This window comes from Rhagoletis pomonella, unplaced genomic scaffold (assembly GCF_013731165.1).
Source record: "Rhagoletis pomonella isolate Grant_MI unplaced genomic scaffold, Rhpom_1.0 Rhpom_scaffold_00002, whole genome shotgun sequence".
NCBI classification, from domain to species: Eukaryota; Metazoa; Arthropoda; class Insecta; order Diptera; family Tephritidae; genus Rhagoletis; species Rhagoletis pomonella.
This window is the reverse complement of record NW_023458556.1, coordinates 74,516,296-74,541,494: the sequence shown is the minus strand read 5'-3', so window position 1 is coordinate 74,541,494 and position 25,199 is coordinate 74,516,296. Positions and strand designations below refer to the sequence as shown.

General features: G+C 37.8%; 1 protein-coding gene across 1 annotated transcript; it reads left to right on the top strand.

The window, feature by feature from the left end:
* The first annotated feature begins 1 nt into the window (after window position 1).
* LOC118734060 (queuine tRNA-ribosyltransferase accessory subunit 2) lies at window positions 2-21,389 on the top strand. The gene is made up of 6 exons (XM_036463754.1): window positions 2-224; window positions 280-548; window positions 605-786; window positions 20,428-20,809; window positions 20,880-21,005; window positions 21,060-21,389. The coding sequence occupies exons 1-6, from the start codon at window positions 114-116 to the stop codon at window positions 21,253-21,255; spliced, it is 1,266 nt and encodes a 421-aa protein (XP_036319647.1). The 5' UTR covers window positions 2-113; the 3' UTR covers window positions 21,256-21,389.
* Window positions 21,390-25,199: the final 3,810 nt, after the last annotated feature.

The following is a 25,199-nucleotide window of genomic DNA, read 5'->3' as shown; positions in this document are numbered from 1 at the left end:
TGATATCGGTATAAATTAACCGAGATGTATCGCGCATCTCCATCGAATAAAAAAAAAACATCTTGATCGACAAGCAGGCTTCATATATTTTATACAAAACTACCGTTTTCGAAATGAAATTCGTCATTGAGAGTGTAAGTAAATCCTCCGGACGCCTTGGCCAATTGGTGCAAATGGAAACTGACAGGCGATTCCGGACGCCTTTGTTAGTGCAAAGCACAAAAGTGGGTACTCATTAACGCGTGTTTATAGGCAATATTAAGATAATCTTTTAAATAGGGGGGTAGCATTCCCTATCTCAGCCGTGAAGTATTTGAATATATTAACAACACGATACCAGCGTTGCAGTTTTCATTATCTACTATTGACCATATGACAGATTCGATAAAATTATTCAACGATTCTCTTAGTGCCTATGTCGGTTACCCAGAATGCCTCTCTCTGTTGATGGTACGGGACCCCTGCGAGGTCACACCGAGTGGGTATAACGACAAAAATACAGTACCTCTTTTTACCAGACGAGGAAAGGAAACATTAGACGCGAAAAGGTTCCTTTACACTAAAGATGCTACCGTGGTTTTCTAATGACTTTGCTTTCTTGTAGATATATGGATGTTGTAGAAAGCCTAACACCTGATATCTACCAAGGTTTATGCGATGCCGACACAAATGTGGGTAGCTCCAAAAAGCGTTTGACCAAGAGTGTCCATCGCACAACCCAATTAATGGATATCTGCTATGATCGACATCAAAATTCTAATAATTCAAGCAAGTGTACACTATTTGGTAAGTATGGCTGACTTCCAAAACGTATCAGTACAATGGCTGACTTCCAAAACGTCAATTGTTTTGCATAGGTACAAAGTATAGGGTTCCATAACGTCGAACTACAAAATATTGACAATGTATACGTTCCAAAACGCAGCCGAAAAGTTATCGAAACGTATCGCTAGAGCAATAAGCGCATCAGAAACAAAGTTGATGCCTTGTTTGTTATTGGTTAGCATTGGTGTAAGAGAAATGGAAAATTAAGAAAAATTGTTCATTGCTATATTGAATATTTCAAGGGTGGGGTTTAGTAGCGCCCCCAACTATTTCGAACTATTCCGTCCAAAGGGGTGGCCCGATCCAAAAAAAATTCCACCCACTTGTAGTCAAGGGTCTACACTTTATTTTAACACCAACTTTTGTAATTTTTGGTCACTAATTTATTTACAAGTTGGGTTTGAAATATGCCCTTTTTTGTAAAAATCGAAAATTAGCGAACATTTATCACTCCACCAATATATTTTTGTATTCCCCTTCACTTTACACTTTATCGGATTAGTTATAACTTTCTTTACGACTTTAATGTTAACCAATTAATCACAATTCATTAAATAAAAACACCTTCAAAATCACGCGTCTGACTTTGGTTGCATATGCAAATTAAATGGCGGAGTTCAGCTGTCAAACAAAAAAAAAATATGCAAAAGAATTAGAGACAAAAGAAGATAGGATATAACCCAGTAAGCATTAAAAATATACGTTATGTGCACTTTAGCGGAACCAGGCGTCCGCTTTTTGCGTAGGCGGCCTTCGACAGCACTTAGGGATTATAACCCTCAGGCAGTAGAATTCTCCTTTCTGTGTTGCCAAAGAAGGGGGGCTGAACACCTTCTGCAGAGAACAACTTTCGTTTGCTCCATTTATTTGCATCAAATTTATCAACACATGGGGCGACAAGTGCAAAGTGCAAGTGTTTTGCGAATAACTATTAAATTAATTAAAAAACGGTTCCCTAGGAGCCTGTGGGTGTAGCCCAAGGGGGGCCGTACGCCTTTTTAGAAAGTGGTGACTGTCCGCTATATAGTGGCGCCCCCCACCCCCAAAACGAGGGGCAGTTACTAAACATTTCCCTATTTAAAATATGCAATGTATATGATCGCAATGCTGCGCAACTCTGCATATACAAACAGTTTGAATACCGCAGTATAACAGTTTCCAAACATTGTATTGTTACGTTTTGAAAGTCAGTCAATGTTTGGATACTGTTATACTGCGGTACTCAAACTGTTTGTATATGCAGAGTTGTGAGACATTGCAACCATATACATTGCATATTTTAAATATTCTATATATCAATGAACAATTTTTCTGAATTTTCCATTTTTGAAGCACCAATGGTAACCAATCTTAAACGAACATTCCCACGACAGCCGGTTCTACGTACCGGAATGACTCGGGGGTGTTACTCGACCAAGGGCTGTTGTTTCGGCGATCTAACCCCGTTTATCAGAAGTTGGTTGTTGTTGTAGCGGCTACAACAACCCCGCCCAGATCGGCTGATATTCCAGTCGTCGGCAGCCCCAAGAAGCGTGCAGCCTTTATGGGGTCAGTCCATAGGGGTTGTGGGGTTAGAGATGTTTCGAGTCGTGAGGGGTCTCTCCGCATGCCGGACATTCGTTCGTCACATCTGCACTTAACCTACACAGGTAGGAATTTAGCCTGCTGCAGTAGCCAGAGCGAAGTTGGGCTATTGTCGGTCTGGTCTCACGAGGCAGATGGAGCTCCGTCATGTCAATGTCCGGTGTTTGTGTGCCTAGAACGGCATTCACAGGTCTTGAGTCTACATAACTTGAGACTGCGTCCCTGTGAATGCAATTCAGGGCCTGTGTATGAGCTGACGGGTCCAGAGGTTGCTTAATGAACCTCTGGACTTCGTCCGTCAGTTCATAAAGATCTCAAAAGTTGGTCGTCCATAGGGCTACATTCGCTACGTATACTTCTGCTCAGGGCTGGCATCGAGTCAAACCCAGGGCCAGAAACCTACACCTGCTGTGTATACAAGAGACGACTACACCACAACTCCACCTCAGTCAAGTGCAATGCTTGCGAGGGGTGGAGCCACCTCAGAGTCTGCTCAGGACTACGGACACATTGGCAGTGGACCACATCTTTTGTGGCCTCCTGCTGCTCAAACAGAGCAGCCTCCACGGCTGACCCCAGTCTACCTGAGCAGCACAACACAGACACCACAGCACCACAACACAACAACACAATAGACTACACCACAACCGCGACAGACCACATTACAGACGCAACCGCACCACCACCCACACGTCGCCGCCGACAACACCTAGTTCCTCCTACAATCTGCGCGGTATTTCAGACCAGGATATTGCGTAATGCATATACAAACCTTGATATTGGGCCTGCATTCGGTGTTAGTTCCTCATTTGGCTTTGTTTCCCTTTACCTCTCATACGATGATGTAGCGAAAGCTCTTGTTGATCTGAAGACTTCCGCAAGACCTGACATCGATGTAGTATCCGCACTTTTATTAAAAAACTGTCCAGCACTGATCCTTCCATTGAAAATTATCCTTAACAAGTCACTTTCTACTGGGATGTTTTTAGATGCGTGGAAATTGGCCTCTATAACTCCAATTTTCAAAAGTGGAAACAAAAATGAAATCAGTAACTATAGACCGATTTCTAAACTGTCTACCGTGTCTAAACTGTTCGAATGCATCTTTAAGGATAAAATGTATTTCTCGGTCAAGAGTATCATGGTTTTGTACCTGGGTCCTCCACGGTCTCAAATCTTGCGGTCTTTAGTGAATATGGTATTTCGGTTTTTTCTTATGCATCTCAGGTGGTTTGTATCTACACAGACTTTTCGAAGGCTTTCGACAAGGTATCGCATAGAATTCTAGTTTCGAAACTCGAACGCCTAGGTTTCCATTCTGTCTTTTTAAACTGGCTTAAATCGTATTTGTGTTGCAGGCGTTGCGTTGTTACGGTAGACCATTTTTCTTCTGATATCTTCGTTGCGACCTCGGGCGTGCCTCAAGGTAGTGTTCTCGGGCAAATGCTTTTTGTTTTGTTTATAAATGACATTAGTTCATTCTTCTCTTTTTCAAATTATCTGTTATACGCCGACGACTTGAAAATATTCTCGAACATAACGGGCACTTCCGACATGCTCAAACTTCAAACAGAGCTTGACAACCTGCACGCTTGGTGCCTTCAATCGCGCCTTTCTCTTAATGTCAATAAATGTTTTCATGTTACTTTCTCTAAGTCCCCAAATGTGTTTGTTACCTCGTATCGTATCTCAGGCAGCACTCTGCAGCTTATCAGAGAAATTAAGGACCTTGGTGTTATATTTGGAAAAAAAGGTCGTATCCCTAACTTTTGTGTTCGGCATTATTCAAGGAACTGTTGACTGTCCTTACCTCTTGGAACGTATCCACTTTAATGTTCCGCAAAGATCTCTTCGGTTCTGCTATACGTTTTACTGTAGTTATTGTAAAACGAATTATGTTCGGAATTCGCCCCTCTGCAGAGCTGCTAATGAATCCAATATAATCTCTAATTCTATCGATATCGCTTTTTCGCTTCAAAAGTCATCATTTGTGAATATTTTAAGCTCAATTATCTAAATTAAGTAGTTAAATTAAATACTTTTAACCTTCCCATAGTCTGTAAGAATTTATTGTTCGTCATCCCTTGTCAAATTTGACACAAATGACACTGAAGATGGCACAACGCCGAAACCGGTTTGTCTCCAAACCAAATTTGACAAGCGATGACGGAAAATCGTTCCACAATACATCATACTCACACACACCCAGGCATCAGCATGGTTTCCGTAAAGTCCACAGTACAACTACAGCACTTAACTCCATAAACACTCAGATAACACGTGGCCTTGACCGCAACCGTCCCTGTGGGAGAATTATTCCAGTAGCGTTGGACCTGTCGAAGGCGTTTGACACCGTCAGCCACTCCACGCTACTAGAAGATGTAGCGGCTTCCTCTCTCCCACAGAGGCTCAAACGGTGGTCGGCGAATTATCTGAATGGTCGACACTCGTCGGTAATGTTTAGAGACAAATCGTCAAACTTAGAAAAATAAAACAGGGGGTTCCACAGGGTGGTGTCCTTTCCCCGCTACTGTTTAACTTTTACTTTTCAAAGCTCCCTCAACCACCAGCGGGAGTCTTGATTGTCTCCTACGCCGATGATTGCTCGATCATGGCGACTGGGAATGGAATTGATGACTTGTGTTCGAAAGTAAACGGGTATCGCTTCTCGCTTCTTCACTGCAAGGAGCCTAACCCTCTCCCCTACGAAATCCTCTGCGACCTTGTTCACCACCAGGACGAAGGAGCTGCAGACAACTCAGAATACCGCACTACGGACAGCGACTGGATGCCTTCTGATGTCGCCTGAACACCACCTACACGACGAGGCGAAATTGCTCCCTGTCAACGAGCATAACACATTACATCTGCAAGCATTTCCTTGTCGGGGGCCATAGACGTGGTCAGCCGAATGGGCAGCTGCTTGCAGAATAGCCCTCGCCCAGGCACGTCAGGAGGCATCTCTACCATCTGACGGACGAAGTCCAGAGGTTCATTAAACAACCTCTGGACCCGTCAGCATATCGGCAGGCCCTGAACGGCATTCACAGGGAGTCAGTCCCGAGTTATGTAGACTCCAGACCTGTGAATGCCGTTCTAGGCGCACAACCACCGGACATAGATGAGACGGAGCTTCATCTGCCTCGGGAGACAAGAACCACAATAGCCCAACTTCGCTCTGGCTACTGCGGCAGGTTAAACTCATACCTGAGCAGACTAAACGCGGATGTGCCGAATGAGTGTCTGGCATGCGGAGAGACACCTCATGACTCGAAGCATCTCTTCGTATGCCTGAAAAACCCAACAGCCCTAACGCCTTTGTCCCTGTGGACCGACCACATAGAGGCTGCACGCTTCTTAGGGCTGCCGTTAGTGAAACTTGACGACAACGTCGAGATATTAAACGATCTGGGCGGGGTTGTTGTAGCCGCTACAACAACAACAACAACAACAACAACAAACCGTTTCCACGACAGCCGGGTCTACGTAACCGGAATGACCCAGATTTATATCTCTGGCCAAGGACTGTCACTCCAGCAAAACTCCTCAAAAAGTCTTTGGGGAATTTGTATGCTGCTACAACAACAACAACAATAACAAACGAAGCATCAACTTTGTTTCTGATGCGCTGATTGCTCTAGCGATGCGTTTCGATATTTTTTCGGATGCGTTTTGGAAAAGTATGCATTGTAAAAATTGTGTAGTTCGGCATTATGGAACATAATACGGACAAAGCAGGGACGGAAAATAATCATTATTTTTTAAATTTTAACCAAAAAAATCAACAAGTTGCAATCGTCGTAAAACAGTTTTAACTATACTCACGTATTTGTGTTCGTATGCCCTACTGCAATTTAGAATGATTTTTATTTTTTCGAGTTTAATCAACAAAGATTAAAAATAATAATTAATATTTGAGTTTTAATTTTTCGCTCAAAGGTAATTATTATTCCTTAATTTTTATTTTTTCGATCAAAAATAATGATATTCTACTGTTTTCATTTTTTCGCACAATACAATAATTATTATTGAGTTTTATTTTTTCACTTAAGAATAATGATTATTAAAAAAACCCAAAGCTATACCAGCGCGATTTCCGTCGTATCCTTTTCAGAGGTAGCGACACCCTAATAAAAGGAATAAGTCCCAAAATTTTCAGGTCCAAATTTCAGTAAGTTGCGTCTGTATGGCGTTTTCAGTTCTATAAATAATCATTATTTTTAAGTAGAAAACTAAAACTCAGTACTAATTATTATCTCTGGGCAAAAAAATAAAAATCATAAAATAATCATTATTTGTGATCGAAAAAATAAAAATCATTTCCGTTGATCGAAAAAATAAAAATTAATAATAACTATTATTTTTGAGCGAAAAATATAAAAATCAATAAATATTGATTAAATCCTGATTTAAATTATTTTACTCATAATGATTACCGTCCCTAGTACAAAGTATGCAAAGCAATTAACGTTTTGGAAGTCAGCCTATTACTGTCGTTCAAGCATACACTCGTGCCCACGTAAACTATAAAACCCACCACTATAAAAAATGAGGTAGAATTTCGTTAACTAAGAAATCTTTGATTTTTAATATACAGCCCTGATCTGCAATCCGATTCGAAGGATTTGTTTCCGAGAAATTTTTTTCCGGGAAATTATTTCCGATTCCACTTTGTTCTGTTTTTTGTTCAACTTCGAATCGGAATTCTGTCGGAAATTTGATGTCCTGCATTCCGAGTATCCGAAATTTTTTATCGGAAATTTCCCGATCAAGTAAAAGCCACTGGAATAGAAAAAAAAACCAAAAAAAAAGACAAAAATATAATAGCCCATGCCATGCCACCATTATACCAGGTGAAGTAATTAGAGCGAAAAGAAAGACTTTGACACTGCCTTATTTGAAAATTTGACTATAAGGCAGTCGAATTCAGAAAATAAAGCGAGAAAGCTGTTTTATTACTTCATCTGTTTATTGTGCCATGAAAATAGCCCAATTCCCTATCGGTGACAAACATTTTTTTACTGATAAATGTAAAATTTTTCATATATTTTTCCGTAAAAAACACTGTGACAAGAATTTGTCACTGATACGTAATAGAGCCGTAAATGTAAGTCATCAACGGAACATTTTAAACTTTAGTGAATAATGAAAAATTTAAGTAAATGAATTAAAATTGGTAAAAATTTTAATTACAAAAATTAAAAATCAAATTAAACTGCGACAGCTTGAGTTAGAGCTAGAGTGGTTAAAGTTTGGAAATATTAAAAAGTCTTAAAATATTCATTTTTTTGATTAAATGGTTTATTGTTTAATAACAAAACTCGTTTTAATTAATTAAATTTTCACTAGAATTTTAATCGCAATTTCGTATCCAATTATTTGTGCTTTATTTCTCAAATAAACTTCTGTTGGTGTATCTACTTCACTATCTACATACTTCGCTATCGTTTTCTTCAACTTTTTCATAGTCAAATGCAGGACTGTAGTGGCGAAAAATGTTATTCAGGCAACACATACATTAATTATTTTCACAACATTTCATAGTTTGTACTGCAAAGTTACTAACAAACACTGAAAACGACTTTTGTGAACTGCAATATTACGTGCCGAAGAATGTGTTTGATTAAATGCGTGTTGTATACACCGTGGCTATTGTTTTCTATTCGGTGTCAGCAGAAAAGGTTCCAGAGCATACCCGGCGTCGCCCAATAACCACGAATGGCGATCAGATCTCGATTCTTAGGGTCGTTTTCACCAACTCTGGTTAACACTAATCCCCAGTTAAATATCGTTACCTTCATCACTGACTCCATGTAGAGAACATTGTGTCGGTAGCGTCGACAATTGGCAAGAAAAAGGTTTGTTCCTACAATCCGCGATTCGATATTCGGACAGGTTCTGGAATTCACTTCCGAGTCAATTTCAACACCTGCCCCCTTGATCTCAAAGCGAACTTGACTCAAATTCAAAGTGAATTGCAGCACCTGCCGGATTAACTTCGAAACAAAAGTTCCGATCGGATTGTGGAACACCATTTAAATTCCGAATAGTAATTGAATTCCGATTCGGATTGCAGAACAGGGCTGATAGTCCAAATGGACCAAATTTGGTCAATTTTTTTTCATTTGGTCCATTGGTCCAATGCTTTTTCAAATGGTCCATTTCACAAGTGCTTTGGTTAGGTTATTATCACCCTTTCACTTCATGCAATAGTTTTTAATTTTTTCTATTTAATTGATGAATTTTGGCAACACCTGCTAAAAGTTTGAATAAGCCTCTGATCTTCAAATAGGGCATCGCTATTCATCTCAAAGCACGCTTCAAAAAAGTCCGCGGTTTCTTGCTAATTTCAATTTAATGTCAATTTAAATGTTCCTTTCAATTCATGTAAAACTTGAAAACTTGTAAGTACATGTGTGTACCTGAAAGTGTGTTCTTTATTTCTTTATTAATATCTGTGTTCGTATGGAATAGTAGCTTATGTCGGCAAGCTGGCTTTAGTATAATGCGGTATTCCCTTCATTCTTTAAACGACAAGAAATTTTTTGATGAGACTTAATAAGAATATTGACTTGCTAGTATCGGAACTATTTATGCAAGTTTATTTGCCAAAAGTTTTTCAACGGCTCGGCGCCAGTGAGCCATCCGCAATCGTGTGCTGCGAATGCCTCATTATACTAAAGCCAGCCTTTCGACATAAGCTACTGCCCATACGAATATAAATATGTATGTATATTCAATTTATCCTTATAGGCAAATATTATATGTGTTACTTTAAAAATATTTAATATACGATTGTAATGCACTTTGTACGCAATATGTAAAAAACGTAACAAAAACTGAATTGGCATATTTTCTTGATAAAGAGCAATTTCCCAATGTCATAGAAATTGGTCCATTTTTTATCATTTGGTCCATTTTTTGGACCAGAAAAGAAATTGGAAAAGGCAATTGTTCACAACGGTGTCGTAAGCCTCGTATTGTTATATGTCGTAAACTTTAAACGCCTAAAAAATATATTAAAGGGGATCGCAAAGTACCATCAAAGTCATAATATGCATTTTCGCAGTGTTAAAAAATAGTTGGTTGTGGTTTCAAGTTCTCTAAATATGTATTTAAGCTTTTAAAGTTAACGACATACAACAATACGATACTTACTAAGCCCCCAATAGTTTTAGCACATAGATCTCGAATCGCTTTCTAATCATTTTCCAACCTAAATGTTTGTTGGGCGGTTTTGCGGCTTTGTAGACTATTCAGTTGTAGTCTATCGCTTTCTAGTCATTCTCTAACCTAAATGTTTGTTGGGCGGTTTTGCAGCTTGGTAGACTATTCAGTTGTAGTCTAATGAAGTGTAAGTTTCAAAGTTGAAAAATTTCATGAAAATTAATGGAAATTTTGCCTAATTTTCCAAGTTTTTCTTCAAAGTTTGGAATTATGGGTTTTATGGTGTTTGTTGTACTATGAACCATAAAAAAATAACATAAATTACATAGGCCAATAAAAATGGGAAGCAATTTTGTTTCCTAAAATGTTAAAGCTGTTTCTGATTGACTTTTTGTTCTGACTACGAATCCGTGAGTATAAAGTTTCCATCAGCTTTATATTTTGAGAAAAACGAGGTCAAAATGTCAAAAACTTGCGTTTTTTTGCACTATTTGGGAAGATCTAGCAAAGAAACAAAAGGTGATAAAACCTTCCACTAGGGCTTAAATGAAAGCTAGAGTTCTTGACTACTATCCCTGAAAATATCCTTCGTGCACCTTGACTTGATGGTCACTTATAGTAATTTGTTGAATAGCAAAAACTGATTAAGGCGAAGTTTACTGCAATTAAACAAAAGGTGGTAGAATTTTCCACATATGCTTAAATTAAGGCTTGAACTCTCAACTACAATTCCTGAAAATACCATCCCTGGACTTTGACCCTAAGGTCACTTATAGCGCAGAATAAACTGTATACAGAAGACGCATGCCGGCTATCGAAGCAATTTGAATTTAGGGGCTGTCTATATATTACGTAAGGGAGTTTTCGCCTGTCGCCCTCACGTAATAAATTGTTAGATTTAATTGATCCCCCTCCCTCCGCCACAGATCTTACGTAAGATTAAAAATCCTCTAGACATGTTTTTTTCAATTAAACATTAGAAAATACTATATAAAGCATTGTTCCCTCAAAATCGGTACGCATAAAATGGGTTTTATCTTTTTAACAGGTTTTCAGAAAATAATATTTAATATATTAAAATAAAGGGAAGTATTCCGCTATAGATAGATGTTAGCGAAAGTTTCACACTTTGCTTGTATAAATAAAGAACAGTCTTAAAAACTTCATTACATAGTTATACTAGTCATTCTTTGTTGTCGGTTTCTTTGGTCCACGGTCCAGCCAGCCAATCTGAAAGAGGAGTAGCCACAGGGGCATCTCGTACTTCTTTTTCACTCAAAGGTATTTCATTTCACAGTCCACTGAAATTTCTTCTTGATTCGCCCACTCAACAATATCCTCTGTTTCATTTTCTGTGATGACACACATGACCTCTCGCCCGCGTCGTGAAATTATCCTCTTTGACGCTGAGGCTCAGAAAAAAATCAAGTGAAGCTTTTTGTGAATGCTTAGGGGCTGTCCATACATTACGTAAGGTAGTTTTCGCCTGTTTGTGTTCGAGCTGCATTTTTCGGCTATAATAGACACCGAAGAGTAACGTTTTTTTTAGAAAAATAGAAAAGTTAAAGCAAAAGTTGTAAAAAATTGTAATATCCTCCGTATTTAATATATATTTTTCATTTCAATGCAACTTAGTACTTTGATTGGGTGAATTTTCGTATTTATAAAGAACAATTTTGAATAAGAATGCAAGAGAAATAATATTACGTAAGAATCTACGGGACGCCCCCTCCACCCATATAAGAAAATGTAAGAAAATTCTAGACTCGCCCTCCCCCACAAAGGTCTTACGGCGGCGCTGCCTCTGTTACTTTAGCAGTATTTTCCCTCGGCTGACGCTGTTATTCCGTCGTCGCTATGACGACAAGATGTTAACTAACTTCGGTTTCCATCACGATCAACGTTGCCGTTTTGATACAATTTTATCATTTTTGATACTTTTTTTCTAAATTGTAACCCCCTATTATGAATTCATGCGATGCACGATAAACGCTTGCATTCTGTTAATCCCCATTACGAATCGATTTTTGTAGTATGAAATCCGATAGTTAGCGTGGCTAATTTGTGTTAGTTCACAATAAAAAGTGAACAAAAACCACAGCTTTTCACAATAAAACGTCTGTCGGGCGTATGAAAACAATAATACGAAAACTAATTTTATACGATACGCTTGCAAGCGTTTATCGTCTATCGTATGGAAATTCATAATAGATTTGATACTTTGATACTTTCGGCTGGCAGAAATAAATTTTTGAAAACTATGAATAATATTACAAGTTTAAAGGCAAATAATTTTTTTCTTGTTATTTCAAGTCTCAAAATTTATATGTATACAAGGTACATTGAACAGGTAGTATCAGTAGAGCAGCTGATTTGATTTATTTTCAAATTATTTGGTCTCGAAAATGTCAAATATTTTTAATTTTTTCTCACGAAAATTATAAGTTGTTAAAATCCATTTGCTTGTGAAACCTTTTCCCATACAAAACAAGCGATTGAATAGCAGCTTTTGGAACGTTCGCCCAACTCGGCAGCACGACCGCTGATTACTGGGCCTTGCAAAGGATGGATCAATGCTTCGAGAAGCAAACAAATTTACTAGGAAAGAAAGTTGCATCAATTTTTATTTTTTCCAATTTCAATTTTTTATTTTTTATAATTTTTTGTATTTCACATGGCACGCTTTGATTTAGAAGAAAAAATTCAGAACAGTTGTTGACACTTTCGATACCAGAAGCAACAACAAAATACACGCAAATGTTGTTTTTGCTCTACCTGTTTAATGTGCCTTGTATGTATACTATAAGTTTGATTTGGTAGCTCTTATAAGCGAAACGCAACCCGGAATTTCTTTGCTCACGCCGCTGTTATAGGGCCCCTAAACCACACAAAAACATTGCGCAATGTCGGGCTTGCGTCGGTCGTTTATTTGGTGTATGGGGTTGTTTGTACTAAATTGCACATTGTACAATAATTTGTGTTGCGTATGGCGACTACTGCGAAATTTTTAGTCTAGTTTTTGCGTTTTAAAGCTGAAGCTATCAAAATATACAAGGCACATTCATATTTCTTGCACATATTTACTTGAGCAACGTTTCTCCAAAATAAGGCTTGCGCAATTTTATTCTGTAGTAATTTCCACAATATTGACTTTTACAAATCTCGGGTTCGCAATGCTTTTGTGTGGTTTAGGGGCCGTATAAGTTTGTTTTTCGTTATGCAAATAAGCATACAGATTTTCTGTTTTTTTAACGAAATATAAAATTGTTTTTTATAACTATGGATTTAATTATAAAATTTTATTTATAATTTGTTTTTAAAATAAAAGTTTAACAAACAGTTTGGTTTGCTTTTGATAATAAACTTTTTTTTATAACTATGGACTTAACTATAAAATTATATTTATTATTTGTTTTTTTTTTTTTTAATAGCGTAAATAAAAGTTTAACAAACAACAGTGTTGTTTGCTTTTGATAATACACTTTTTTTATAACTATGGATTGAATTATAAAATTATATTTATTATTTGTTTTTTAAATAAAAGTTTAACAAACAACTGTTTTGTTTACTTTTGATACTTTTTGTTTCAAGCTCGCGGCAACGCTGATCACGATGTGTGTTTGTGGCGAGATGTTAACTTCATGTTATTCATGTGGACGTGATGTTAACTTCTCTGCTCTGGTCCGGGTTGTTGTTGTTGTTGTAGCGGCTACAACAACCCCGCCCAGATAGGCTAATATCTCAGTCGTTGTCGTCAAGGTTCACAAACGGCAGCCCCAAGAAGCGTGCAGCATCTATGGGGTCGGTCCATAGATACCACGCCGTTAGGGTTGTGGGGTTTTCCGGGCATGCGAAGAGATGTTTCGAGTCGTGGGGGTCTCTCCGCATGCCGGACGTTCGTTCGGCACATCCTCATTTAACCTACTCAGGTAGGAATTTAGCCTGCTGCAGTAGCCATAGCGAAGCTGGGCTATTGTTGTCCTGGTCTCTCGAGGCAGATGGAGCTCCGTCGCGTCAATGTCCGGTGTTTGTGTGCCTAGAACGGCATTCACAGGTCTTGAGTCTACATAACTCGAGACTGCGTCCCTGTGAATGCCGTTCACGGCCTGTCTGTGAGAGACGACACGACAGCCGGTTCTACGTACCGGAATGACTCGGGTTTTACCCGACCAAGGGCTGTTGTTTCGGCGATCTAACCCCGTTTAGGTCGGCGAAGTATCTCTGGTCCCGGTTGTAATCACGGTTGCCGTTTCCAATTTCTTTTCCGGCCCAAAAATGGACCAAATGGTAAAAAATTTACCAATTTCTATAACATTGGGAAATTGAGTGGAGTTTGTTGCTCTTTATCAAGAAAATAAGCCAATTCAGTTTTTATTACGTTTTTACATATTGCGTACAAAGTGCATTACAATCGTATCTATCTATACTATAATAAAACTGGAGATTGTTTTTCTGTTTGAACTCACTAATCTCCGGAACTACTGAATGGATTTTCATGGGGCTTTAACTGGTATCTAGACAGTGACCTCGGACGTAAAATAGGCTATATTTTATCAAAACTGGAATGTGGACAAAAAAGATATACCAATTTTTGCAAACAAAATTTACTTTGCACCAAATTCTTTTGAATACAATTTTGCTTTTCAACGGCATCAACATATGCCAGTGTTTATTTTTCGTTATTGATATTTTTTTTTTCAACTGAAATAGTAATTAGTGTCGTTCGTACATATTGAAAACGGTCTTGAACATAGATACATACGAGGTTAAACGTTTCTCGCGGAGTTTTGTGTCTTACAAGAGTGGTGTGTTTCTAAGAATCCGTAAGTCAAAAGATAACACTGGTCTACAAATTTCAACTTTTTTTCTGCGAATAAGACGGGACCTGGTGTTTCTGAACGGATTTTTCGTGCTGAACACGAATCCGGGGTCAAAAATGTCCCATCACGTCACGTTTTCGAGAAAAAAGGGGTTGAAACCCCTAAAAACAGCGTTGTTGGCCATTTTCGAAAAATTATAGAGCTGAACCCTGACGTGGTACAAATTTTGCATATATCAGAAATTAAAGGCTAAACCGTGCCCTTTCGAATGAGCCCTATGCCGAATTGATCGCGTGTACTCTTAAAGCAGGGGGTGTATTTGTGTTTAGGGGTGCAGGAAAAATTGATCACAGAAAGAATTTAATCTTAAACGATCATAGAAAATTAATAATGCCAAGGTTTTAACTATATTAAAAGTCGCTGATTACGAATCTGCAGTTAGATTTTAAAAATTTAAGATGACGGGTCGAATATGGTGGATATAAAAATTGGACTCCTAGACACAAATACACCCCCTGATCTAAGGGTGCATGCGATTAATTCGGCATAGGGCTCATTCGAAAGGGCACGATTTAGCCTTTAATTTCTGACATATACAAAGTTTGTAGCACGTCAGGGTTCAGCTCTACAATTTTTCAAAAATGGCCAAAAACGCTGTTTTTAGGGGTTTCAACCCCTTTTTTCTCGAAAACGTGACGTGATGGGAAGTTTTGGACCCCAGATTCGTGTTCAGCACGAAAAATCCGTTCGGAAACACCAGGTCCCGTCTTATTCGCAAAACCCTTGTAGACCAGTGTAATCGGTAGGTAGAAACTGATTTACTTAAATTTCTTTGTGTTTCGTGTATCACTATGGGATTTTGTACATACAAATTAATTAGATAAATATTTTGAAAACGCTCACATGAAAAGCATGTTCTGTGAATTAAGGGGATATAGCTCAAACCATTCCCTTGAGTCAAGAATTGACATTAGGAATTAATTATGTATTTACATTTCTACCGAATTTCTAATTTACGGAATTAAAAGAAATTTATTTAAAAGGAAATAAAACGTGTGGTTTCAGCATTGACTTATCGAGAAACACGTTTTTTAATTTGTGTGAAGTATTGAAATTTTAAAGCAAAAAGAAAATGCATGCGCAAAACGAAACACAAAATTCAATAAGTGCTTTACCTATGAGCGAGAGATATGTACATATCAATGAAATATACATTTGGAGTCATAAATGAGTTTTTAAGGAGTCCCATTTTGGAGCCTTTACGCTCATAATGAGCTAATTTAAGAGCCCGAAATTGGTGTGTTTTCCTTCCGCCGAAGGTCGACTTATATGAGCTTAAATTCATACATCAAATGAGCCTGCAAATGAGTCATATTGGACTCTTATTGGCTTCATACAAGGCTCATTTCAGAGTTTTTTTGAGGCTCTTAAATGTGTCTTATAGTCCTCATAAATAACTTCATTCGGACTCTTATTTTATGTTGTCCTTTGAGCCATATTGGCCTTATTTTTCAACTCGTGTTGAACTTTAAATACTATACACATGTATGTATACATACCTCAGTTCATATAAACATTCCAACATACATTAAATAGCAGCAGCTGCAGCTAAATTTTGTATATTTTTTGTTTTCTAAATATTTTCAATTTCTGTATAAACAAGTTTAGATATAAATTTCGAATCTTTATTGTTTTTATATAGCTACAAAGTGCTAGCTCCTAACTTCGATCATTTCTAACTCCTAAAATATTCATATAAGAGTCACACATTTTTTATACCCGAGCGCACTTGTGCACAAGGGTATTATAACTTTGTTCACATTACGGTTGTTTGTAACAGGCAAAACGAATCGAGATAGATATAGACAAATGTATACATAAATGATCAGGATGAAAAGAGAAATCGATTAAGCGGTGACTGTCTGTCCGTCCGTCTGTGCACACGATAACTCGAGTAAAAATTAATATGTCTTAACTAAACTTGGTACGTGTACTTCTTTCGGGCGTAGGACGGATGGTATTGAAAATGGGAAAAATCGGACAATAACCACGCCTACCTCCCATATAACGGTAATTTTCAGAAATACGAAAACTGCGATATTTTAGTAACTACTGAAGATTATTCACTCAAAATTGATATTTACAATAATTTTTAGACGAAAAATAAGAATATTATAAATTTTTGAAAAATGGGCGTAGCCTCGCCCACTTATCTTGGCAAACGCTGCACCAATTTCTTCCAAACTTGGCACACTTATTGGCCTTAGTACAGGATACCAACTGGCCGAAAATTTTTCAAATCGGACAATAACCACTCCCACATCCCATATAACGGTAATTTGGAGAAATAAGAAATCTTCGATAAATCAGTAAATATTAAAGCTAATTTATTCAAAATTGATGATTGCAACAATCCTTTACCAAGAAATACGCTTATGATAAAATTTTGGAAAATGGGCGTGGCACCGCCCATTTACGATCACATATATATATATCGGTAACCGTTCAACCAATTTGTACCAAACTCGGTATTTTTATTGTGCTAGCCACATAAAAGCAAAACGTTGAAAATTATTGAGATCGGACTAAAATTACGGCCGCTTTTCATATAACGGTAAATTTCAGAAATGCTTGAAACTGCAATATTTCGAAATTTAAGGACGCTAATTTACTCAAAATTGATACACCCCGGCTAACCATCTAGCGGTAGGTTTCGGAAAGGTGAAAAAACATTTATTTAATATTTGCGCCGGGTATTTAATTTTCGGCTCCGCCCGAACTTAGATTTTTAATTTGTTGTTTTTGAAGCTCATATTTTTTACCCACTTAGGACTCCTTTCAGACTCATATATTCTGAACGCTCAGGATATGTTTGTCAGAAAATGTTTTATAAACAAATAATAATAATAATAATAATAACAATATTAATAATAATAACAATAATAATAATAATAATAATAATAATAATAATAATAATAATAATAATAATAATAATTATAATAATAACACCCAGATTCATCTATCTATATATATAAAAATGAAATGTTTTCCGTATGACGGCGATGCTTGACCAAATGGCTGAACCGATTTCAATTCTGTAAAAAGCACATTTTTTGACCTTTTGTGTGGAAGGTTTTTTGATTTAAAAAAATTTGAAATTTTTTGTTGTTGTTGCCGAAAAATGAACAAAGCTGAGACGTCACGATTTAACAATTTCATAGTTTTCGGTATATTGAATGTCACTAAACTACTAAACGGCTAGACCGATATTTGGAACATATGTCAGTACCTTGAAGGGAAATATTCCGACTAAAAATTTAACCGCTAGGTGGCGCTGGGGCCGGGATATTCATAAAAATTGCATTTACTTGCCGATTTGGAACATACGTTAGCCAATTGAAAATAAATATTGGGACTAAAAATGTACACGATAGGTGGCATTGTGGACGAGATATTCCTAAAATTCTTATACACTGGGATAATGATAGATATCTACTATATATTTGAAGAAGTATGTATGTATGTATGTGCCATTTTGCAGCCTAAACGGATGGACAGAATAATATGAAATTTTGGCAGAGTATTGCCATGACACCTGGGCTTATAACAGGAAGAAAAAAATTGGAATTCGCCAACGGGGCGTGGCACCTCCCGTAGGCGTAAAATATTTTATCAGCTATAACTTCGGAACCATAAGCCCCATGAACTTGAAATTTAGTACGCAGACATATCTATGGTAGGTGCTTATAGTAAGGTGTATATGAGTGAGTTTGTTAAAATGGGACGTGACACATCCCGTAGGCGTGGAATTTACAATCAGCTATAACCTCGAAACTATAAGTTACGTAAGCTTCAAATTTGGTATACAGGCATACCTATGATAGGTTCTTATAATAAGGTATAAATAAATGAGTTGGTAAAAGGGGGCGTGACACATCCCATAGGCGCGGAATTTTTTATCAGCTATAACATATTATTAGCTATGAGCATATTTCCGCTTGGGGAACGCGCCTACTTGGCTGCGAAATTTCTGTATATCTTAAAGCAAGAAATTGTGTATTCCTTTTTGTCCCATGACAGATAAGGCTCCCAAATATCTATATGAAAAATTAACGTTCCCCAAATCCACTCGAATAAAGGACTTCACTGTTCCTACCTACAATTATCTCAGCTCTGCACGGCTATTCTTTGTCAATGCTATCCGCATCTGGAACTCTATTCCATCCCATATTCGCAGTAGTTTAAACAAAAGCAACTCTAAAAATGCTCTGTATGCATGTTTCAGTTAGCTTCACTTCAGTCCCTGTGATGTGCTATCTATATACTTGTTTAATTAAGTCTTATTTTAAGTATATGTCCTGGAATTGTAGAACTCACTTAAAAAGACTACTCTGTTAATTATATTATGTTACTTTTATTTAGTCTTAAGTAATTTTTGCTGTTTTAGTTATATGTATGTACTGTTATGAATTTTTTGTTGCGCTATAAAAGATCATTCTTTTGATCTTATTGTGCTAATGATTTTATTAATAAATTGAAATGAAAAAATGAAATGAAATAACGTTGGAACCATAAGCCCCACGAACTTGAAATTTGGTATACGGGCACAGCTATGGTTGGTGCTTTTAGTAAGGTGTATAAGAATGAGTTTGTAAAAGAGGCCGTGACACATCCTGGAGGCGTGAAATTTTTTATCAGCTATTGGTATAGAGGTAGGCGCTTTTAAAAAGATATATATATATATATATGAGTTTGTGAAAGGAGGCGTGGCACATCCCATAGGCGTGGCAACTTTTATCAGCTATAACTTGAAAACCATAAGCCACACGAACTTGAAATTTGGTATACAGGCATATCTACGGTAGGTGCTTATAGTAAGGTATATATGAAGGAGTTTCTAAAAGGATGCGTTGCGCGTAACATCCCATGGTAGTGGAATTTTTTATCAGCTATAAATTCGAAAGCATAAGTCACATGAAATTGAATTTTGGTATGCAGAGATATTTAAGGTAGGCGTTTATAGTAAGGTATATATAAATGGGTTTGTCAAGGGGGCGTGTCACATCCCATACACGTGGAATTTTTTACTGCCATAAGTTGGGAACCATAAGCCGCATGAATCTGAAATTGGGTATGTAGACATATATATGGGAGGTGTCTAGAATAAAGTCGGATATTCAAAACTGTGTTTTTTCGAAACCTTACAGTCTTTAGACCATTTCGAAATGGAAAGATTAAATCATTTTATTGATCTCGCGATGCCGTTAAACGAAACATGTTCATGTATAATAAATAAAACTATTTCTGAAAAAAGCATTCTACCGGAAAAGTGCAGCTATACTAAAATAGCTAAGCGGATAGGAAGCTAAACGGAATGTACCATACAAGACTAATTTTAATTTAAAGTTCTATGGTTACCTTAGTCCACCTAATAGTATTAATGGAACAAGATTTGTAGTACGGAAAGTGTTGATTAATATATGGGGCGGTCCTTACCAAAATGGACGGGGTTCGCACTTCATGTGTTTTATTTGTTTAAAATTTATAGGCTTGATGGATAAACATAAATGATAAATAAATATAAAATTTGAGCTTGATTAATACATTTTCAAAAACTTTGCAACACAAAAACAAATCGATTTAATAGTTTTCCAAATATCTCGAGAACGGGGCGAGGAAAAAATATGAAAAATATTAGTTGAAGTACGATAAAGCGAAAAGTATGGCATATAAGGATTCCTTAATTTAAACAGAGAGAAAATAGTTTTTCTCCTCTATTTTATGCTGAACTGAAAATTTGTATTACTGTTTTATATTTTGATTTGTTTACCCCGAACGACGTCGGGTTAGGGTTATCACAGAATCCATGGTAGTCCGAGTTTTGGTAAAATTTACGAAAACGCGATGACTGAATCCGAATTGCTAAGAACGTGATTCAGAGCGTAGCTATTCGAATTCAATGATAACATCGGACTACGATGGATTCTGTGATAGCCCTGATTCCTTGACGAATCTATGAATTTTACTTTAGTACCGATTGTTGGTGGATACAGTATATTTGCCCGATCAGATTCTATTAAACATGCCAAAGCGAAAGGAGCGAACGCAACTGGCGGTTACATATTTGAAGGTTTTCATAATTATGGGCTCAGCGCGACACAAATAGATGCTTCTCAGTTAATAACTGTGATGACTCATTGTTTGAAGGAACTACCTGCTGACAAACCAAAAATGTTGCCTGGGGCATACACACCACCAGTAATATTGGAACTAATATCTTTAGGAGTAGATATTTTCGACACGTCTTATGCCTACTGTGCTACAACGAATTTTAAAGCGTTTACATTTAGTCTTGATATAACAGACGAAAACAGCGCAATTATGGATCCATTCTTGGACATAACTAATGATGGGTAATATTTCATTTTTAAACTATATTTTAAATTATCACAATGTGTTTCTGAACAATTTTTATCTATGCAGTCTAAAGGAGGATTTTACGCCAATATTAGCAAGTTGTTCTTGCCTAACTTGCAAGAAGCACACGCGTGCTTATTTATACCACCTGTATAAAACCAATGAGTTGCTTGGGCCAATCTTAGCAATGATGTAAGTAGCAAATATTATAAAAATACTTAATTTAATATTTTTAATTGTTTTTAGACACAACTTACACCACCTGATACAGTTTTTCAATATCATTCATACGTGTATTGCCGAAGACAAGCTGCCGGAATTAATTCAACACATTAAATTGCAGGGATGTAATAATGCTATAGATTATAGTATTAAGCCAAATGCTAAAACAAGCAAAAATGATAAGGGAAAAGGTTTTGCTATTATCAGGGACGGGCTGTAACTAATTATATGTAAGATTTGGATTTATTGCGGAGAATACATTAGTACAATAAGTTACAAGGATCTTTTATAGTACAACAAAGGTGTAGACAAAAGTACATATGTATATAATATATCGTCACCTGGCATGCGTAACTCGTAACTTATAAAAAATTCAAAATTCACTTTTAGACTGATATGATGGATTTCATCGAATTACAACTCCATAAGAGTCCAGGGCTCGAATCCTAACATCCGTTTACGGATCGAAAACCATACGAAAGAAAGTTACGTGATACCGTCAGTCGTATAAGCTGAATGGGATAGAGAGTACTTTCACGTATGGCATAATTTGCAGCTGTTTTGCTAAGAACTTTTAAATTTCACACTGCACATGCTTAAACCACACAAGATCGCAACTTTTATTATTTGATACTGTTTCTGGGCTTACTCCGGCTTAAATAGAGAATTGGCGTTTGGGGCAAAAACTGTCATGTCCACTAGACGTTCGATCGAACCTACGGTTTTCCGGTAACTTTGCTTATCGAACCACAAACTACCTCTTATTACAGGGGTAAGTCTAACATGGTTTACAGTTTGGCTGTAAATTGCGGTTCTTAATATCGCAACCTCATGGATGTTGCTAAGGCATAGCAACTTTATTGGTGATGCTAATGGTTTGGTGTTTTCGTGGATATTGCTCAGGCGATTGTTACTAAGGCGATTGTTGCATGCGCCACAGACTGCGGACACAGGCTCGCATCCGCCGATGGTGCCTGCATCATGGAGCGTGTGCGAAAAAAAAAAAATCAGACGCAGCCTGCTCGCCCCTATTTTTTTGTTTTGTGGTAACTACCCAGTTTATTTCTCCTCTCCAGCCCAATGTGTGGCCTCGACCCGCAATTCCTCGCCGGGCTTAACAAAAGTTCAATCTAACACTGGGAAATGCTGGTAAGAGGGGACATACACTAAGCTGTATACATAAAGTTGTATGTCAAGACTCACATACATAAAACATGAAATTAACTACAGTCTTTTCACTAAAAAACGAACATAAATAAAAGTGTTAAATGTCAAATTTAAAAACAAGTTCAATGTTTATTTTAAAACGTATTTTATATACAGCTTTGAGGTCTAAGTTAATAGCTTGTCCAATCACCATTACTATCTAAAATGGATTGACATCTCCGTGTACAGCTTTCTGATAATTTAACCGCATAGTCTGTAGTAAAGCCTCCCCAAATTTTTTTAAGTGCTCTTTTCAACTGTTTTATTTTTGTCAGATTTTTTCTAGCTATCTTGTGCTTCATTAGTGCCCAAACATTTTCTATGGGATTTGCATCAGGTGACTGGGATGGCCAATCCATTGTTGTCACCGCATTTTTCTGTTTCCACTCAGTACAAAGTCGACTCCGATGCTTTGGATCGTTGTCCTCTTGCAGAACCCAGTCTCGACTATTTTTTCCATAGAGCTTATCAGCAGACATCAGTAAACCTCTTTTATACAATTCGATCATTTTTGACGCGTTCAAGTTTTCGGTAAAGCACAATAACTTTCCGAATCCCTTTGCGGAAAAACAACCATAAACGTGAACCTTTGCGGAATGTTTAACGGACCTCTGCACAACTTTACATCCTTTTTCCGACCAAACACGACTTTCTCTCTTATTTAACCAAAATGAAGACTCGTCGGTGAAAATTACAGTTGTCCAGTCACGGTTTTTATTTTGCTCTGCCCAGAGCAATCGTTTTTCGACATGAGTTTTTGTCAAAAGCGGTTTCTTCAGTACACTGGCGTAAACCACATTTTTTTCGTGTAACCTTTTGCGAATTGTATTAAGGGATAATTCTATTCCGCGGTCGTAAAGCTTTTTTTGAGCTCCTCTCAAGGTTACGGAGGGATTTCTTTGAAAAATGTTTGTTATCGCCTTATCTTGCCGTTCTGAAGTCTTCCTTTTTGGTCCTCTTCCTGGTTCATCGTCAACGTTTCCAGTTTTTTCACAGCGCTTAGACCATCTTGTAACAAACGTCCGGGTAGCTACCATGTATTTTGCGGCCTGATCTGTACTCCATTTTGGAGCCTTAGGATGCTTTGTCAGGAAGTATGCTTCAAACCGTTTTTTATAAATGACACTCATCGTAAAATTTGCTTAAATATGCAATTACTTTCGAAAAATAACTAAAGCGTTTATTTCTCAAACATGCGACTGAAAAAGGACATCCTACTGAGGTATTCAATGTTAAGTCACATTTATACAAAAGACGTAATTACTGTTCGTTTTTTAGTGAACACACTGTATCTAATAAAAATATCTTTTGCATGGTATATACCTAATTTCCTTCCAGACGTGTCCCCTAATTCATACAATGAATTTCCTATTGTACGTAGGATTACGCACTGAATGTGTCTTGGTGCGAGTTTGGCGTTATAGTTATCAACGCGCGAGCTCTGCTTGAAATTGCGGCGATATACCATTTGTCCTACTTTGAATTTTACCTCCTTAGTTCTCAGGTTATATGTTTTCTCCCCTGCCTCATGAGCTCGTTTTAGCTCTTCTGCTATCCTGTTTCGCAAAAGTTGTTGCCTGTCCACTCCCACGTCTATGGTACAGTCTGAGTCTTTAACTTAACTTGCGTAGGACATCATAGGCGGCGCCATGCTGTACCATCGGAATCCCGAAAACTGCGTAGTAAGGGGTTTTACCTATTGCGGCATGTACTGCGCTCCTCAGCGCAAAGGCGGTATCACTGGTATGTTGGTCCCAATTCTTTTGGTTCTCTCCGATGTATGACCTAATCATTTGAAGCACTGAGCGGCTTACTCTTTCAGCTGCGTTTGCTTGCGGAGAGTAGAATGCTGTCCGTATGTGCCTAACACCATACTTATCAAGAAACGTGCGAAAGGTTTCTGCCACAGCTTCGTTGTCGGAATATATAAATTCCGGTACCCCAAAAATGTGGAACACTTCGCGTTCAAGGAATTGAATTACTTTAGCTGTCTTTGCTCGCGTCATAGATTTTAAAAATACAAACTTGGAAAAACTATCTAGACAAACGAACATAAACACATTTCCTTCCCTCGTACGTTGGAAAGGGCGCTCGGTGATTTGCTGGTTGCCCATCGGTGGCTTTGGGAAAACGTTCTGGGATTTACTAGCTTTACATGTCTCGCGTCTTTTAATAACTTTTTGTACGTCGGCGACCATTCCTAGCCAATAATACCACTCGCGAATTCTGCACAGTGTTTCGTAAATCCCCCCATGACCCTCTGAAGGTGAACTGTGGGCAGCTTGCACCAAACCCATACGCAACTCGGATGGTACCCACAGCTTCCAAGTATGGTCTTCTTCAAATCCGCCCAATATGCACAGTTCCGGTAGTCTGTCTCCGTTCTTAGTTATAGTGTCCTTCAGTTCCCTGTACTCGTCGGTGTTAAAGTAGGGCGAGTCTAGTGATATGTCGAGAAGCATGTTGGTTGGTTTCAGTTCTTCGACATTCATTCGTGATAACGTGTCTGGGACCACGTTTTGGGTGCCCTTGCGGTGTTGGATGTCGAAATGGAATGCTTGCAGCTTAAGACTCCATCGAGCTAGTCGTCCACTTAGGTCGTTTTGTTGCATAAGCCATTTGAGACTGGCGTGATCCGTAATAATCGTGAAGGGTAACCCTTCCACGTAAGGACGGAAGCGCTTGACGCTCAATACAGCTGCGTAGCATTCCAGTTCTGTCACACTATAATTTCTTTGTGCCTTGTTGAGTTTTGCGGACATATACGCTATCGGTCGTTCATTACTGTCATCGTCCAGTTGAAACAGTACGCCACCAACCCCTTCAGTCGATGCGTCCCATTGTATGCAAAATCGTCTGTGAAAGTCCGGATGTACAAGAACGGGTGCCGATATAAGGCTCTGTTTTAATAATTCAAACGCTGTAACTGCCTCTTCCGTCATATTGAACTCCTTTATT